This window comes from Arctopsyche grandis, chromosome 6 (genome assembly GCF_051622035.1).
Source record: "Arctopsyche grandis isolate Sample6627 chromosome 6, ASM5162203v2, whole genome shotgun sequence".
NCBI lineage: Eukaryota > Metazoa > Arthropoda > Insecta > Trichoptera > Hydropsychidae > Arctopsyche > Arctopsyche grandis.
The window spans coordinates 5,570,254-5,587,219 of record NC_135360.1 but is presented as its reverse complement, the minus strand read 5'-3'; the positions used below and the strand labels follow the sequence as shown (position 1 = coordinate 5,587,219).

General features: G+C 36.2%; 6 protein-coding genes across 9 annotated transcripts in view; 4 read left to right on the top strand and 2 right to left on the bottom strand.

Moving 5' to 3' along the window:
• LOC143913042 (uncharacterized) overlaps positions 1-16,966 on the top strand; it is a 253,269-nt gene that overhangs the window by 80,517 nt on the left and 155,786 nt on the right. The window lies entirely within an intron of this gene.
• Positions 1-16,966, bottom strand: part of LOC143912989 (dipeptidyl peptidase 9) — a 557,546-nt gene that overhangs the window by 424,152 nt on the left and 116,428 nt on the right. The window lies entirely within an intron of this gene.
• Positions 1-16,966, top strand: part of LOC143913038 (uncharacterized) — a 139,747-nt gene that overhangs the window by 87,772 nt on the left and 35,009 nt on the right. The gene's annotated exons all lie outside the window — the stretch shown is intronic.
• Positions 3,818-7,869, top strand: LOC143912998 (uncharacterized). 3 transcript variants are annotated; one of them, XR_013260680.1, is made up of 3 exons: positions 3,818-3,964; positions 4,028-6,572; positions 6,717-7,033. XR_013260680.1 is itself a non-coding variant. In XM_077432488.1 (3 exons), exons 1-3 carry the CDS (start codon positions 3,866-3,868, stop codon positions 6,788-6,790), a joined length of 1,491 nt encoding a protein of 496 aa, XP_077288614.1. In that variant the 5' UTR covers positions 3,818-3,865; the 3' UTR covers positions 6,791-7,032. The 3 variants fall into 3 exon arrangements, 2 of the variants coding, with proteins under 2 accessions (XP_077288614.1, XP_077288613.1); XM_077432488.1 differs by having other exon boundaries at positions 4,028-5,345; positions 6,717-7,032; XM_077432487.1 differs by having other exon boundaries at positions 4,028-7,869.
• Positions 10,179-12,591, bottom strand: LOC143913010 (uncharacterized). Its single transcript, XM_077432506.1, has 2 exons — positions 12,433-12,591; positions 10,179-12,359 (listed from the first exon to the last, which is right to left on the bottom strand). Exons 1-2 carry the CDS (start codon positions 12,529-12,531, stop codon positions 10,821-10,823), a joined length of 1,638 nt encoding a protein of 545 aa, XP_077288632.1. The 5' UTR covers positions 12,532-12,591; the 3' UTR covers positions 10,179-10,820.
• Positions 14,095-16,918, top strand: LOC143913019 (uncharacterized). The gene is made up of 2 exons (XM_077432520.1): positions 14,095-14,368; positions 14,432-16,918. Exons 1-2 carry the CDS (start codon positions 14,270-14,272, stop codon positions 15,812-15,814), a joined length of 1,482 nt encoding a protein of 493 aa, XP_077288646.1. The 5' UTR covers positions 14,095-14,269; the 3' UTR covers positions 15,815-16,918.

The window sequence follows — 16,966 nt, the reverse complement described above, 5'->3', positions numbered from 1 at the left end:
TGATGGGGAGAGGCAGGGAACTTGTTTCTGTCATCAAGCGGAGAAAGATGGAGTACCTCGGACACATGATACGGGGTCCAAAATACGAATTTCTCCGTTTGATAACCATGGGGAAAATAGAAGGAAAAAAATGGATTGGCAGGAAAAAGTTATCTTGGCTTCGAAACATGCGCATGTGGACCGATATGAGCGCCGAAGATCTGTTCCGAGCCGCTGAAGACCGATGCGGATATATTCAAATAATCGACGAGGTGGTCGCTAACGTCCGGATGCGGACAAGGCATTAACAAGAAGAAGAAGATTATTAGTCAAATGTGAACCGGTCACAGGACAACCGGTCGCTCTACATCGGTCGCACGTGATCACCCGTCACACTAAAACTGATCACGAGAAAACTGGTCACACCCTAAAACTGGTCACGAGAAAACTGGTCACACCCTAAAATTGGTCAACCAGTTTTAGGGTGTGACCAGTTTTAGTGTGACGGGTGATCACGTATGACCGATCTAGAGCGACCGGTTGTCCTGTGACTGGTTAAAATATGACTAGTAGTCCGTTTACCCATAATTAGATAAGAAGCTATCACGTCAATAATAATTGTGGTAGATAGTAGGGGTCCCAAATATTCGAATATCGAATAGTAGCTTTAAATTATTTATTTGTAGTTTTAAGAAGTTCAAGATATTATTAAAACTTTAAGAGAATCATTATCCGTAACAACAAATGGGACTAAATGTGCTGTAGATTGAAAGTATTCGTGTATTCGGATTTGGGATCCCTAGTAGATAGTACTATTTTTTATCGCTCGTAAGCAGAGAAATTATAATATTTCTCTGGTTTTAAATGCGTATCGTCGTAATTCAAAACATTGTTGTAATTCAAAACATCAACGATGGTCTAATTTTAGCTCAATCGCGCTCTTTAGCTTGATTTTGATATTTAATTTCAATTTTAAAATTTAATTTTTATTTCGATATTTTGTACGCTACTGCTGGTTAAAAAGTTGGCCCAAAATCGTCGTTGGTTTAGTCCGTAAGCACCATAAAGCAACGCAGCAACCTCCACCGGCAGAGTGAGCCTCTGGAGTTCATACAGATCACTTCTCCGAAGAAACCTTTTCGTACTGTGGCGGCTCGCTTATACGACATGGTCGAGTTTGGTTGCCTTCCTGCGAGTGGGGACCAACCCGGCTGGGTTCGGAGAGCTACTACTCACTCTGTCTTCAGCTTTCATATAATAAACACGTGCATTAACATGCCAGTCGTCTCATTCGTTCATCCTCCATAGTACATACAATAACCATTGTACCAAATTGAACGAAAATAAACGATCCTCTTTCAAACTACACAACATGTGTTTCGTTAGACCGGGATACGGTCAACATACCTTCCCTGTCTTACACTGGTGACCGCCGACTGCTAAATTGGCGATCATTACACAGTTTTTATATTTTTTTTCTAAGGGTGTTAGAAAAAATTGCCCGAGGGCGCCATTGGGTGTAAGGCCGGCACTGTGTAAATGCATCGTTAAAGGTTTGCCGAACCTTTTTTAAAAAGCATTTACAACAATGGAACAATGAGCGACACCTTGGCTAGCCGTACTCTAGTAATCGGCAACGGTTCGATGCCGGGTGAACCCATCCTGCCCGTGTGTAGCTAGTCTTTCGGTGAACTGATTTTTGAAGAAAGTGTCATTAGTAGAGCCCGGAATCTGAAGGGGCTGTTTATTGTTCAAAGATTGTAAATGCATTGTTAAAGGTTTGCCGAACCTTTTTTACAAAGGATTTACAACAATGGAACAATAGGCGGCGAGTTTCCAGCCCCTTCAGATTCCGACCTCTAGTCATAGTCTAGTCAAATGTGGCGAATAATTAAAACTTTGATTTCCGGGGGAAAAAATCTTTCTTTGAATGAATTAGAAGTCGAGGGGGTAGTATATAATGATAAAGAGGATATGGTTGAAAGATTGAATGAGTTTTACATCAATAATGTGAATGATATAGTTAATTCAATACAAACAAGGCATAATAGTGTGAATGATGATATTAATTTGGGTTTAAATAAGTTTGATAGGTTTAAATTAGTGGAAATGGGGGGATTAAATGGTGTATTGAAGGGCATGAAATCAGTTTCTAGTATGGATGGATTGACTCTAGATATTTTAATCAACACTTGGGACATGGTTGGACCTCAGTTACTGAAATTAATAAATGAATCGTTAGAAGTGGGATCCGTCCCGGATGCATGGAAGGTGTCTACTATTGTACCGGTACCAAAGGTTACTGGCACACATAAAGCCAGTGAAATGAGGCCCATCAATATGTTACCAATTGTTGAGAAGATGCTGGAGGAAATCGTTATGATTCAATTGAAAGAGTTCATTAGTATAAATGATTGTTTGGTTGTGGAACAGTCTGGATTTAGAGTGAAACATTCAACAGAAACCGCTATCCAATTGGTGGTTTCTGATTGGATGGAGGCGATGGATGAATCTAGCATGGTTGTTGGAGCAGTTTTTCTAGATTTTAAGCGAGCGTTCGAGACAGTAGATAGGAATATTTTATTACAAAAATTATATAAGTTAGGAATAAATGGTATAGTATTAAAGTGGCTTCAATCATACTTAAATAATAGAAGGCAAATAGTAAAAATTGATAAGGTGTTATCCTCTGAATTTGTAACACCTCATGGAGTGCCGCAAGGGTCCAAATTGGGACCCTTATTATTTATATTATATATAAATGATATTGTTAAGGTAATTAAGATGTGTGAAATACATTTGTTTGCAGATGATACATTGATATATATATAATTGGAAAGAATGTTGATGTAATGTCTGAGATTTTAAATATAGAATTAAATTATGTGAATGACTGGTTGTGTGAAAATAAATTAAAGTTGAATGTGAATAAAACAAAAATGATGTGGTTGAATGGTAAAAATAAAAATATATTGAATGAAATTAGAATTGATGATAAGTTAATTGAAAAAGTTGAAATATAAAATACTTAGGTGTATACATAGATTCAGGACTAAATTTTAAAATGCACGCTGACTATATAATAAAAAAAATGGCTAGAAAAGTTGGTGTATTATGTAGATTAAGAAATATTTTAAGTAAAAAAAGTAAAATTTTAGTGTTTAATTCAATTGTCTTGCCACATGTGGTTTATTGTGCCACTGTGCTTAATTTGTTTAGTGGCCAAGATTTAGAAAAAATGCAAAAAATACAGAATAAAGCTATGAGAGGTATTTTGAATGTGAGTAGATTTAAGAGTATTGGAAGTATGTTAGATAAATTAGGATGGATGAGTATTAGAATTAGTCTAAATATTAGTACATTGTCTTTTGTTTATAAGTTAGATCATAAGTTATTACCTAAGTATTTTGATGATTATATAATAAGGAATAGAGATAAAAATAGTTTTTATACTAGAAATAAGGACAAACTAGTTGTAAGTAGAGTAAGAAAGAATAAGACGGCTGGGGGTGTTTTTCACAGGAGTGTGCTCATGTATAATGCCCTCCCTGAGTGCGTCAGGTCTGCTAAAAACATGGATGCATTCCTGCGAGGTGCGAAGAGACACCTCTGTGAGGGACAGTACATATAAGTTAATTATAAATTTTAGAGTTAAGTATAATAATTAAGATGTATTTTTAAATTAGCTTGATAGCTAAAATATATATAAATAAATAAATAAATAATGGAACAATAAGCGGCACGTTTCCGGCCCCTTCAGATTCCGACCTCTAGTCATTAGTAGAATAGCATTCGGGGAATTGGTTTGGGTGAACAGCATTCGAACAATTTACACGCTACCGATAAATGGTAGTGTTCAGTTTTGACAGCAGACTTTGCCAACGCGATGGAGTGCAGGCTTTGTCTTGGTTCTGCTCCGACTGTCTCCATCCACGACAATCCTCATCCACTGGAACAACGCATTTGGACCTGTTGTCGGCTGCTGGTCAGTTACTTTAACCTATTGCATTCCAAATCAATTATTCATTACTGTCCCTATCATTTGCAGGTTACGAGAGGTGACGGGTTGCCAGATGCGATATGCCTTTCGTGTATCAACAATCTGGAATTGCTCAGCAGTTTTCGAAACGATTGTCTTCAAAGCAACGAAACGTCGAAGCTGGCGTTAAATGAGTGTTTGAATGTGAAGTCGGAAGAAGTTTTACTTGAAGATTTAAAATGGGAGGATGAATCAGATGTTGATTCGTCACCAAATGTTTGTAATGCAGAGGCGAATGACTTCAACTCTAGCGCCATAGAAAACACGGAAGAAAAGGCATACAAATGTGACTTTTGTTCAAAGTCATTTAATAAAAAATATGCTCTTGTTATACACGTGAGATCCCACACGGGGGAGAAGCCATACAAATGTAATATTTGTTCAAAATCATTTGCTGCAAAAAGTTCTCTTGATGTACACATACAATTGCACATGGGAGAAAAGCAGTACAAATGTAATATTTGTTTAAAATCATACAATCAAAGTAGTAATCTCCATAAACACATGAGATCTCACACGGGGGAAAAGCCACACAAATGTAACGTTTGTCTAAAATCATTCATTCATAAATATAGTCTAATTACACACATGAGAACTCACACGGGGGAAAAGCCACACAAATGTAATGTTTGTTTAAAATCATTTGCTGCAAAAAGTTATCTAAATCTACATATGAAATTGCACATGGAGGAGAAGCCGTATAAATGTGATGTTTGCCTAAAATCATTCATTCTAAATGTTCAACTTGTTGCCCACATGAGATCTCACACAGGGGAAAAGCCACACATATGTAACGTTTGTCAAAAAACATTCACTCTAAAATATACTCTTATTACACACATGAGAACTCACACAGGGGAAAAGCTATACAAATGTAACATTTGTTTGAAATCGTTTGCTGCAAAAAGTTATCTAAAAATACACATGAAATTGCACAAGGGGGAAAAGCCATTTAAATGTGATGTTTGCCTAAAATCATTTGTTCTAAAAGTTCAACTTGTGTCCCACATGACATCTCACACTGGGGAAAAGCCACATAAATGTAACATTTGTTTGGAATCATTTACTAAAAGTAGTCATCTTCATACACATATGAGATCTCACATCGGGGGAAAGTCATACAAATGTTACGTTTGTTTAAAGTCATTCGCTTGTAAACGTAATCTCGATAATCACATGCGAACTCACACGGGGGAAAAGCCGTACAAATGTAGTATCTGTTCAAAAACATTTGCTGTAAAACATTGTCTTAGTTTACACGTAAAATTGCACATGGGGGAAAAGCCGTACAAATGTGATGTTTGTTTGAAATCGTTTGCTTTAAAAAGTCATCTTAGTATACACGTGAAATCGCACATGGGGGAAAAGCCATTCAAATGTTCCCTGTGTTCAAAATCATTTACTTCTAAACGTAATCTTGATAACCATGTGAGAACTCACACGGGGGAAAAGCCATATAAATGTAATATTTGTGCAAAATCATTTGCTGTAAAAAGCCATCGTAGTACACACGAGAAATCGCACATGCTGGAAAAGCCATTCAAATGTAACGTTTGTTTAAAATCATTTGCTTGTAAACGCAGTCTTGATAACCACATGAGAACTCACACGGGCGAAAAGCCATATAAATGTGATTTTTGTTTGAAATCATTTACTCTAAAAAGCTATCTTAGTTCACACGTGAAATCGCACATAGAATACAAAACAGAAGCCGTATCAATGCATGATGTACCAAACAATGATAGTTCCATCAAGAGCTAAACATCATTGTGTATTTGTGTGTGTGTGTGTATTTTAAGTTGATTGTGGACTTCAACTTAATAGCTGAGTTGTACGTTTGTATTATAACTTACATCGTATTTAAAATAGTATTTTATACGTAAGAGTCATTTGAGTATGCGATCATAATAGATGTAGACGGGTTTCGTTCGTTAATACTGCAACGGCAGGGGCACATCCAGAGGCTGAATGTTGGTTGAAAGTTCCACGGGGATCTACGATGGCGTTTCGGGGGCTCAATCACACTTTATGGTTTCGGCAGACCATACAACAGGAGACGGAATCAACCACAGGCACTGAAGAATGAAGAAACCTTATATGTATAGCTGAGAAAGTGTATTTATAATATGAATATGTATAACGTATATATGTATAGCTACGAATATTTAAATAACTCATGAATTCATTGTTGCTTAATTTCATCGTTAATGTTTGAATTCTGATAAACTGTTCTAATTTGGATTGATTGAGATTGCAATACATGTAAAGAATGAAAGATGAAACATTGCAGAGTTTGAGAGATGATGAATGTCATTCGTGGGCGAATTTTTGATTTTTAAATGCTTTTTATTATTACGAAATTATGTTCGCAATACATTTTATATCTATTTTATTAGCCACTGATCTACTGATCATTTTCTATTTTACAATTTAATTTAATTTGGTTAGTAATCATCGTATTATATTATTCTAATGTTAATCAACAGCATAATAGGAAAAAGAGCTCAAAAACCTATTTACAATCCTATTCGAGGGCGAATGATTTGTCAGGAATGTTCGAAGGTAGGATTGATCTATACCAAAACGACCCTTGGGAACATTTTCGGTAATATTGTATCTTTGTTTGACAGTGGTCGATAACGGTGTATCCCATATCACTGTCAAACAAGGATACAATTTTACCGAAAAAGGTCCAAAGGGTCGTTTTGGTATAGATCACTGTCAAGCAAGGATAAATACTACCATACAATTTCAACGACACAGGTCGAATGAGTCGTTTTGAAAAGACTGAAATGAATGCCACATATTTTCTATATGTTTAAAACTATCTAAATAAATAAAACCACGTCCCACATTCACCGCTGTCTGATTTCGCCCTTACGAGTGGTAAGTAATGCAAGGTTGGTTTGAGTGGTGTGTGATGGAGGGTTTGCATGCGTGCGTAGGTAACGCTTGGCTTGTTAGTTCTGCGCGGGAAACGCTGGTCATAACACATAATAAACTACTTGTTCTTGTATAAGCTGCGTTTTACTCATTTCCTATCAAACATCGTTACAAAGAATCCCACAGTTATAAATTTGTAAGGCAGGGAAGGTATGTTGTCCTTATCCCGGACTAACGAAACACATGTTGTGTAGTTTCAATTGTTACAATATGGTTATTGTATGTTCGAAGAGGTTGAGCTTCGGAGAAGTGATCTGGTCGAACTCCAGAGGTTCACTCTGGTGTTGGGAGCTGGTGCGTCGCTCTATATACGTTCTGGCTTGAAGCGTGCCGCGTGCAGATGCTTTGTCTTCGTTTCCAGGACACGTGTTGACCTATTTTCGAGGCGCGTGCTTTATAGCTGTGGGGTCAGCGCCAGTACGTCGTTCGTTTAAGAATGCGTGCATGTGCCACGCGTAAATGACTTTTCAGACATGTGCCTGATGACATCACTGTTGGGTTTCGTTCGTTTTACGATCAAGCGATGAACTCTTTCTTCTGGAATGGTCGAAGGGGACATTGCCCTTGAGTTATGCATGTTTGTACAGGATCGATGATGAGATCACTGGTTTTGATTCGTAATAGTCGTGCTAGATTCCTACAAATTAATTTATAAACTTTAGGCTAGATAGCTTATTTTAATAAAAACTTCTATTCTAGTTTAATACATACTTAATTACATAACTCCATAAATACATACATATGTATATACTAAGCTTATATGCACTGTCCCTCACAGAGGTGTCTCCTCGCACCTCGCAAGAATGCATCCACGGTCTTGGAAGACCTGACGCACTCAGGGCGGGCATTGTACATGAGCACACCCCTGTGAAACGCACCACCAGCTGCCTTCTTTTTCCTTACTCCACCTAAAACTTAATTATTCCTATTTCTAGTATAGTTACTATGGATATCATTATTTTTTATTATATAATCATTAAAAAACTTAGGGAATAGCTTATAAACAAAAAACAATGTACTAAGATTTAAACTCTTTCTAATACTCATCCATCCCAATTCATCTAATATAAGGCTGCCATAATTGTAGGACCACTGACGGGGAAACCCCCCCCCCCCCCCCAAAAAAAACCACTATTTTTCAGATAGATTTACCTAAGTATTTACTACTCAATCTCTCCGTTAATTGTTTTTTTGTGTTCTCTAAAATATTTTTCACTTCAATGACAGCTATGATTTTTCAAGCTATCTTATTTGATTTTCAATCAAAAACATTTGGCTGTGTACAAACAAGGTATAAAGTTTTGCAAAAAAAATCCGTTATCGCTTTTGGAGGATTTTTTCATTCCTTACTGTATATATTGAAAAAAAATTAAATAAATTCACCACTACAGATTCTATATCTATTGACAAGATATCAGCGGCAGTAGAAGCTGTGTTGTGAATAATAATATGTGCAGGACAATCGACGCTTTCGATATATATTTGTAGACAATGTTTCTTGTATTGTATAAAAAATGCCTCTCTCTTCCTCCAAAATTCAGATAGTATTGTCAATCCCGAATAACAGGAGGCCTTTTACTGGAATATTAGAATGTTTTAGTGCCTCAATACAAAATGCCGTTATTGTATTCGACGTTTCATTCGGTAATGTTTGTAGTTCCATCAGTTTAGTTTTTAAGCCATTATTTTCTGTGAAATAATGGATGAGTAATGATTATTGGAAACATCTTCATATATTTACGATTCAGAAAATAATTTTTTAATATCCGAAAAATTTTAATTCGACAATGATTCAAATGAAAATCGGGACATGTCCCGGTGTACCGGGACGTATGGCACCCTTACTCTAATACCATTTAATCTTTTTAAATCAATAAAATAAAATCTTCTTTCAATTATCTTATTGCTACTGCTAGCATCTGCATATGTTGAATACAATATCTCATAACTAGAGATAGGCGCGACAGTGTTAACAATTGAAAATTTCATTGACCAACCTTTTTTATTTTGCTCTCTAGCTTTGTAGTTGCCCTTTTTCATAACAAAGCTTCGGCGCGATCCTGCACACCATTGTTCATTTGTATGGCGAACCTTTTTTACTAGCCTCTTCTTACTTCGTTTTCGATTTTTCACTGATTCATTTGAAAAATTTCAATTTTTTTTTGCTCTCTAGCTTTGTAGTTTGACCTCTTTCCTGGAAAATAGCCGCAAAACTCCCATTTTTTGTTCCAAAAGCACGCTCTACCGCTGTAGACTACTCATAACTTAAGGGCGGATAAGAAGCGTGCCGTTCATTGTTAATTGTTCTCTGTACTTTGTTAAATTTTATGAAGATCCTTTTTTTTTTGCACTCTAGCTTTGTAAATAGACCCAAAACGCCCTGATTCCTGGAAAAAGCACGCTTCCTATCCGACCTTTACTCATAAGTGTCTTCGCAGTATCCTTCAATTTATCGTGCAACTCGTGGAAGTGTAGCTTTACACCGGCAGTGTTGTCACCCTAATGGTTTCTATGGGTTTCCGGAAACCCGTTGTTAAAAATCAAAAGTTTCAACCTTCAACCTTTTTATATTTTGGCAACAGTAGTACTATAGGTAACTAGTTTAGTAACTATATGTACTAACGGCCACATATCTGCTTAACTATAAGCGTTTTTCTTAATAAATAATGAGTATTAAAATTATTTTATTTATTTATAGCAAAATACATGGCAATTTTCCTGAATATAATTGATTTTTCTTCGAAGGAATTGGAAGCCCTTTAAATACTGAGGCCACATACCTACTTTTATTATGGTTTTAAAATGTTTGTGATATGCCGTTTCTAATGAATTTGTTTCCGAAATTTGCAACGGTTTGTAAAGCTTTTGGATTTTTAAGCTAAATGTGTAAAAACAACTTTGAGAGATGGAAATATTTCAAAGTTGAGCGCACCTCAGCAGTTCTTAATATCTATTGGCTACGTCCACACTACCGATATCTACACCCGATATTTTCGAATTTTCCATATCCAGTTACCATATTGCAACCTGTGGTTGCTATTTAGGAACCGGTTATGGAAAAATTTGTAAATATCGGGTGTAGATATCGGTAGTGTGGACGTAGCCATTCACGATTCCACAATTATAGTTTTTCTGCGAGGTTACAAATTATTTTTTTAATATTGGAGAGTATTCAGAGGTAAGGGGAGTCAAGTCGAGGTACAAGAAAACATTCAGGTAGGTTTGAGGTCTTTATTGCTGATCTTCTGGTGGTAGCCAGGTTCCGAATGAATCACAGTTCGAGAGCGCCCTATATTTAAACATATCGAGCGCTCAGCGCATGCAGATATTTACAAGATCTTTATTGGTCGATGAGTCGTGCGTTCCTATTGGCCGTAACGCCCGACTCCTCTATACGTCGACGTCATCGGTCTACGAGCGCCTCTTTTAATCGTTTCGTTACAATATTAAATTCTTGATAATAGCTTATTTAAATCATTTAATTATTTGTGGGTATTTAGGATCTGCCATTTTACGGCTGTGATATATAGTACAAATTGTAATAATAATGTATAATAATGATCTTATGAAAGTTCCTAATGTTTTTAACTCAATTTAATTTATAAACAACTATTTTTTTGCATAATATAATATATATTAACATGTTTTTTTTCGATATAAAAATTTTAAACTTAATTTTCTAAAACCGGTGAAAGCCGGCCAACCGACTTTTTATTTGTAAAAAAACGGAAAACCGGCTTTTTCTATCGGACGGTTTTTTGGAACCCCTAGGTGTGTACCAAGATAATTTTAAACAGCAAATGATATTAAAAATATATTACATTTTTACGGTTTTTCTCCAGAGTTGGATTCAAACTGATCATTCGTATGGCTTTTCCCCCATGTGAGATCTCATGTGTTTATGAAGATTTCTCCTTGTAGTAAATGATTTTAAACAAATTTTACATTTGTGTAGCCTTTCCGCAGTGTGAGATATCATGTGTGAAATAATATAACTTTTTACAGCAAATGATTTCAAACAAATATCACATTTGTATGGCTTTTCCCCCATGTGCAATTTTACGTGTAAAGTAAGAGAATTTTTTACAGCAAATGCTTTTAAACAATAATTACATTTGAATGGCTTTTCCCCTGTATGAGTTCTTATGTGTGTATGAAAATTACTACTTTTAATAAATGATTTTAAACAAATATCACATTTGTACGGCTTTTCCTCCATGTGCGATTTCATGTGTGAACTAAGATAACGTTTCACAGCAAATGTTTTTAAACAAATATTACATTTAAATGGCTTTTCCCCCGTATGAGTTCTCATGTGGTTATCAAGATTACTTTTACAAGAAAATGATTTTAAACAAACGTAACATTTGTATGGCTTTTCCCCCATGTGAGATCTCATGTGTGTATAAAGAATATTTTTTTGAATAAATGATTTTAAACAAATATTACATTTGTATGGCTTTTCCCCTGTGTGAGATTTCATGTGTGAATTAAGATAACTTTTTACAGCAAATGTTTTTAAACAAATATTACATTTAAATGGCTTTTCCCCCGTATGAGTTCTCATGTGGTTATCAAGATTACTTTTACAAGAAAATGATTTTAAACAAACGTAACATTTGTATGGCTTTTCTCCTCTGTGAGATCTCATGTGTGTATGAAGATTACTAATTTTAATAAATGATTTCGAACAAATATCACATTTGTACGGCTTTTCTCTCAAATGAATTGTCACGTGAAAACTAAGAGTTTTTTTTGAAGCAAACGATTTTAAACAAATATTACATTTGTATGGTTTTTCCCCCGTATGAGTTCTCATGTGTGTAATAAGACGATATTTTTGAATAAATGATTTTAGACAAATGTCACATTTGTATGGCTTTTCTCCCATGTGCAATCTCACGTGTAAACTAAGAGAGCCTTTTACAGTAAATGATTTTAAACAAATATCACATTTGTACGGCTTTTCTCCCATGTGCGATTTCATGTGTGAACTAAGATAACTTTTTGCAGCAAATGATTTTGAACAAATATCACATTTGTATGGCTTTTTCCCCGTGTGAGTTATCATGTGGTTATCAAGATTACGTTTACAAGCAAATGATTTTAAACAAATGTCACATTTGTATGCCTTTACTTTCGCGTTTTCTAAAGCACTAGATTTGAAGTCATTCGCCTCGTCATTACAAACATTTGGTGACGAGTCATCATCTGATTCATCCTCCCATAATAAATCTTCCAGTAAAACTTCTTCCGTCTTCACATTCAAACACTCATTTAACGCCAGCTTCGACGCTTCGTTGCTTTGAAGACAATCGTTTTGAAAACTGCTGAGCAATTCCAGAGTGTTGATACACGAAAGGCATATCGCATCTGGTAACCTGTCACCTCTCGTAACCTGTAAATGATAGGGACAGTAATGAATAATTAATTTGGATGACAATAGGATAAAAGTAATAGAGTAAACTAACCTGCAGTCGACAAGAGGTTCGTATGAGCTGTGCCAGTGGATGAGGATTGTCGTGGATGGAGACAGTCGGAGCTGAGCCAAGACAAAGCCTGCACTCCATCGCACTGCCCAAGTCAGCTGTCAAAACTGAACACTTCTATTCATCGGTAACACGGTAATTGTTCGAATACTATTCACCGGAACTAATTCTTCGAAAGCTATTCAATAATGACGCTTTCTTCAAAAATCTTAATTATATCTCCGAAAGGCTTCGGTGATATAATAATTCCACGCAAAGCGATTTTGCACCAAGGACGGATCCAGGATTTTTTCTATGGGGAGGGAAGAGGCGACTATCTAGTATCTGGTAATCACCCAGGCTGTACCTGACACCTGACAAATAACCTGAAAATAGCATAATTTTTCAAACGGCATAGGAAATTAAGGGGGGGGGGGGGCGACTCCTGCCATCAATTTCAATTCCCGAGACCTGAATGGAGCCCGGGATCGTTCCCGGGATTCCCGGGATCCCGGGACACATGTAAAAAATCTTTTTTTTTTCAATTTAATATATTTTTTATTAATAAAAATAAATATTGTAACGCGAAGTTCTCCCCATAGTCCCATAGGGCAACACTCGCCCTTTATTTCGAGTGCCCACACAGGAAAAAGCCTTATAGGCGCGCGCGCATGTAGAGCGAGCCTCTCTCCCCCGCCATCGACCGACGAAGAAAGATCTCTCCTGTGCACGTCTCCAGGGGGGGGAGACGGGGCCCAGAGATCCACCATCAGTGCTGAAGAACCGCTGTGAGGTCGAGTGTAGCATCACTCCCTCCCCTGAGTTCCAGCACAACGCTCCCTGTATTCCTCACGCCGTTTCCGGAGAAACATCCAGCCGTGAGAGGACCGACCAGAGGACCGCAGAGCCAGCTCCCAACCACTAGGAAGCTGTTATCAACGAGACGATTTGCAGTCAGGAACCTCCCCGACTATATAACTGTATCCCAAGGTTAGTCCACGTTTCCATATAACCCGACCCTTGGAAGAAGAACGGAGTAAACGCCCTCTGGACCTCCCACCGCGAGATCAGATAAGCGCGCGTAAAACCGCTCGTTACAATATTTATTTATTTACAAAATATAAAAATAGTTAACAATACATATCTATTAACTTAAAAAAAATGTAATTATAAAAGTAAACTTATTTAAAGTAGTTTCTTAAGAATACTATCGGTTTTTTCTCGCGTGTATATTTTATTTCCTTTTTTTAAGTCGAGGTTTATTTTTTATTTACGTTATTTTGTATATTCGTCTTTGATTTTTTAATTCTTCATTCATCGTCAAACAAACGTCTTAATCCGAATCTTAAAGAGTTTCTTCTATTGTGGAATCGTCAATACAAGAAGGATATACTTGCTTCATAATAGTTTCACCGTAGGATATACATTCACTTTTATTACAACATTTAAAAAATATTTTACTTTGTGTATTTTATTTATTATTTCCCTTAGTGCAGTCGTGAAAATGTTGTATATTTTCAAGATTTTTTTAAATCCAATTCAAGATAAGACTTCCCGGGACACGGGACAACAAAAATTCCGTGATTTTCTGGGTATATCCATCCCGGGTCGACCCGGGTCAGAAACCCTATTTCGCATTCATAACTCTAGATGGATCGAATTTTCGAGTACCAAGTGTTTCTAGTGACGTGTGCGAGATCGCTTTGAGCGGAATAATTAACGTACCGTTTCAGTGAACTGATTTTTGAAGAAAGCGTCATTATTAGAATAGCATTCGAACAACTTACGCGTTACTGATGAATAGTAGTGTCTAGTTTTGACAGCACGCTTAGCCAACGCGATGGAGTGCAGGCTTTGTCTTGGTTCTGCTCCGACTGTCTCCATCCACGACAATCCTCATCCACTGGCACAGCTCATACGAACCTCTTGTCGGCTGCAGGTTAGTTACTTTAACCTATTACCTTCGAAATTAATTATACATTACTGTCCCTATCATTTGCAGGTTACGAGAGGTGACGGGTTGCCAGATGCGATATGCCTTTCGTGTATCAACAATCTGGAATTGCTCAGCAGTTTTCAAAACGATTGTCTTCAAAGCAACGAAACGTCGAAGCTGACGTTGAATGAGTGTTTGAATGTGAAGACGGAAGAAGTTTTACTGGAAGATTTAATATGGGAGGATGAATCAGATGTTGATTCGTTACCAAATGTTTGTAACGACGAAGCGAATGACTTAAAATCTAGTGCCTTAGAAAAAAGTGTTTCTATGGAGACTCAACCTGGGTTTGAATCACACAATAGTGACTTTCGTTTAAGTGTTGGAACACACATGAGATCTCACACGAAGGAAAAGCCATACAAATGTATTGTTTGTCTTAAATCATTTACTCAAAAATATTCTCTTATTGTACACATAAGATCTCACACGGGAGAAAAACCATACGAATGTAATATTTGTTTGGAATCATTTACTCTAAAATATAATCTTGATACACACATGAGAACTCACACGGGGGAAAAGCCACACAAATGTAACATTTGCTCAAAATCATTTGCTATAAAAGGTTATCTTAGTGCACATATAAAATTGCACATGGGAGAAAAGCCGCACAAATGTGATATTTGTTTAAAATCATTTAATAAAACTGGTAATCTTCATACACACATGATATCTCACACTGGGGAAAAGCTTCACAAATGTAACATTTGTTTAAAATCATATACTAAAAATTTTCATCTTCAGACACACATGAGAACTCACACGGAGGATAAGCCATACAAATGTTATGTTTGTTTAAAATCATTTGCTTGTAAACGTAGTCATGTTAATCACATGAAAACTCACACGGGGGAAAAGCCACACAAATGTGATATTTGTTTGAAATCATTTATTCAAAAAAGTAATCTTCATAGACACATGCGAACTCACACGGGGGAAAAACCACACAAATGTAATATTTGCTTAGAAGCATTTGGTCTAAGGAATCAACTTGTTGCACACATGACATCTCACACTGGAGAAAAGCCACACAAATGTAACATTTGTTCAAAATCGTTCGCTGTAAAAGGTTATCTTAGTACACATATAAAATTGCACACGGGGGGAAAGCCGCACAAGTGTGATATTTGTTTAAAATCATTTAATAAAACTGGTAATCTTCATACACACATGAGAACTCACACAGGGGAAAAGCCATATAAATGTAGTATTTGTTTAAAAGCATTTTCTATAAAAAGTACTCTTATTTTACACGTAAAATTGCACATGGGGGAAAAGCCTTACAAATGTGATATTTGCCTGAAATCATTTGCTGTAAAAAAATATCTAAATATACACATGACACGTCACACTGGGGGAGGACATTCAAATGTAATATTTGTTTAAAAATATTTACTACAAGGAGACATCTTCATAAACACAAGAAATCTCACACGGAGGAAAGCCATACGAATGATACGTTCGTTTAAAATCATATGTTGTAAATGTTTAATCCAACGCTGGTGAAAAGCCGTAAAAGATTTTAAATTGTTTTTAAATCATCTGCCGTTTTATGTTTTCTTGGTATATGTACACCTGATATTATACCAAAACTTTATATTTATTCATAGCAGATATAACACTTTTCTTCTGGTGAAACAAAGTATTTTTAACCGTTTGCCCGCGGCCGTCTTCTATGGAAGCTTTGGGCGACAAGTCTGTAGCGCGGCTGTCTTCCATAGAATTTATGAACTTTGCACGGGATTTTGAGCCTCATATGCGCCTATTTCTACTGTTTTAAGGTTCAAAATTGGTCGAATATATTACTGGGAGTTGAATGCCATCTATTCAATTTGCTTAAAATGAATATATACCAGTCAAAAATTAGTTTTTTGTGGAACCATACTGAAACCTCGTTTATGTGACGTCACGTCTTCATACAATTATGAAGAATGATTATTTGACAATTAATCCAAAACTACGAGATATATTATGTATTTTATTGTTTAAAATAATACTTTGTGTTAATTAACATATCTGATTACTTGAGTAAATATTAAAATCTGTATTTAAGGTCGAAAACTAGATTGCCAAATTCGCGAAAAAGGTGCCGCGTACAAGGCTTGTTTGCTATATTTATTGCCGCGGGCAAAGGGTTAATAGGATTCAAAATATTTTTCATGGTAATCAGACATCTGGAGCAGAGCATGGAGCAGGATCGGAGCCGGACCATTGAAATTTGTTGTGCTGCACTGCTCCGGTATTTTTTTTATTAGGATTTCATTCAAAATCTATTTCGTTTTTCAATTTATGATAAATGCAATATTTGATGGCTTCTTCATAGTGTTTTGGCCACTCCGCACCTAAACTTGTAATGTTTCATGTACATATACATATATAGAGGGCTGCCGGCAATGTACATTAGCTTTAATAATTATTATTGTTCACCAAGTATTCATCAAGTGCTCTACAACAACGTAAAATAAAGGAAAGTAAATCATCATTCACATAAAGAAATATCTTTTATTTGGTATCCATTTACGACATTTTCCATGTTCC

Bases quoted from the DNA above. Each gene is read 5' to 3' on its own strand.
- LOC143912998 (XM_077432487.1), top strand. From the start codon at position 3,866: ATGGAGTGCAGGCTTTGTCTTGGTTCTGCTCCGACTGTCTCCATCCAC. The intron at 3,965-4,027 runs GTCAGTTACTTT...TATCATTTGCAG, and splicing joins GGACCTGTTGTCGGCTGCTG to GTTACGAGAGGTGACGGGTT.
- LOC143913010 (XM_077432506.1), bottom strand. From the start codon at position 12,531: ATGGAGTGCAGGCTTTGTCTTGGCTCAGCTCCGACTGTCTCCATCCAC. The intron at 12,360-12,432 runs GTTAGTTTACTC...TATCATTTACAG, and splicing joins GAACCTCTTGTCGACTGCAG to GTTACGAGAGGTGACAGGTT.
- LOC143913019 (XM_077432520.1), top strand. From the start codon at position 14,270: ATGGAGTGCAGGCTTTGTCTTGGTTCTGCTCCGACTGTCTCCATCCAC. The intron at 14,369-14,431 runs GTTAGTTACTTT...TATCATTTGCAG, and splicing joins GAACCTCTTGTCGGCTGCAG to GTTACGAGAGGTGACGGGTT.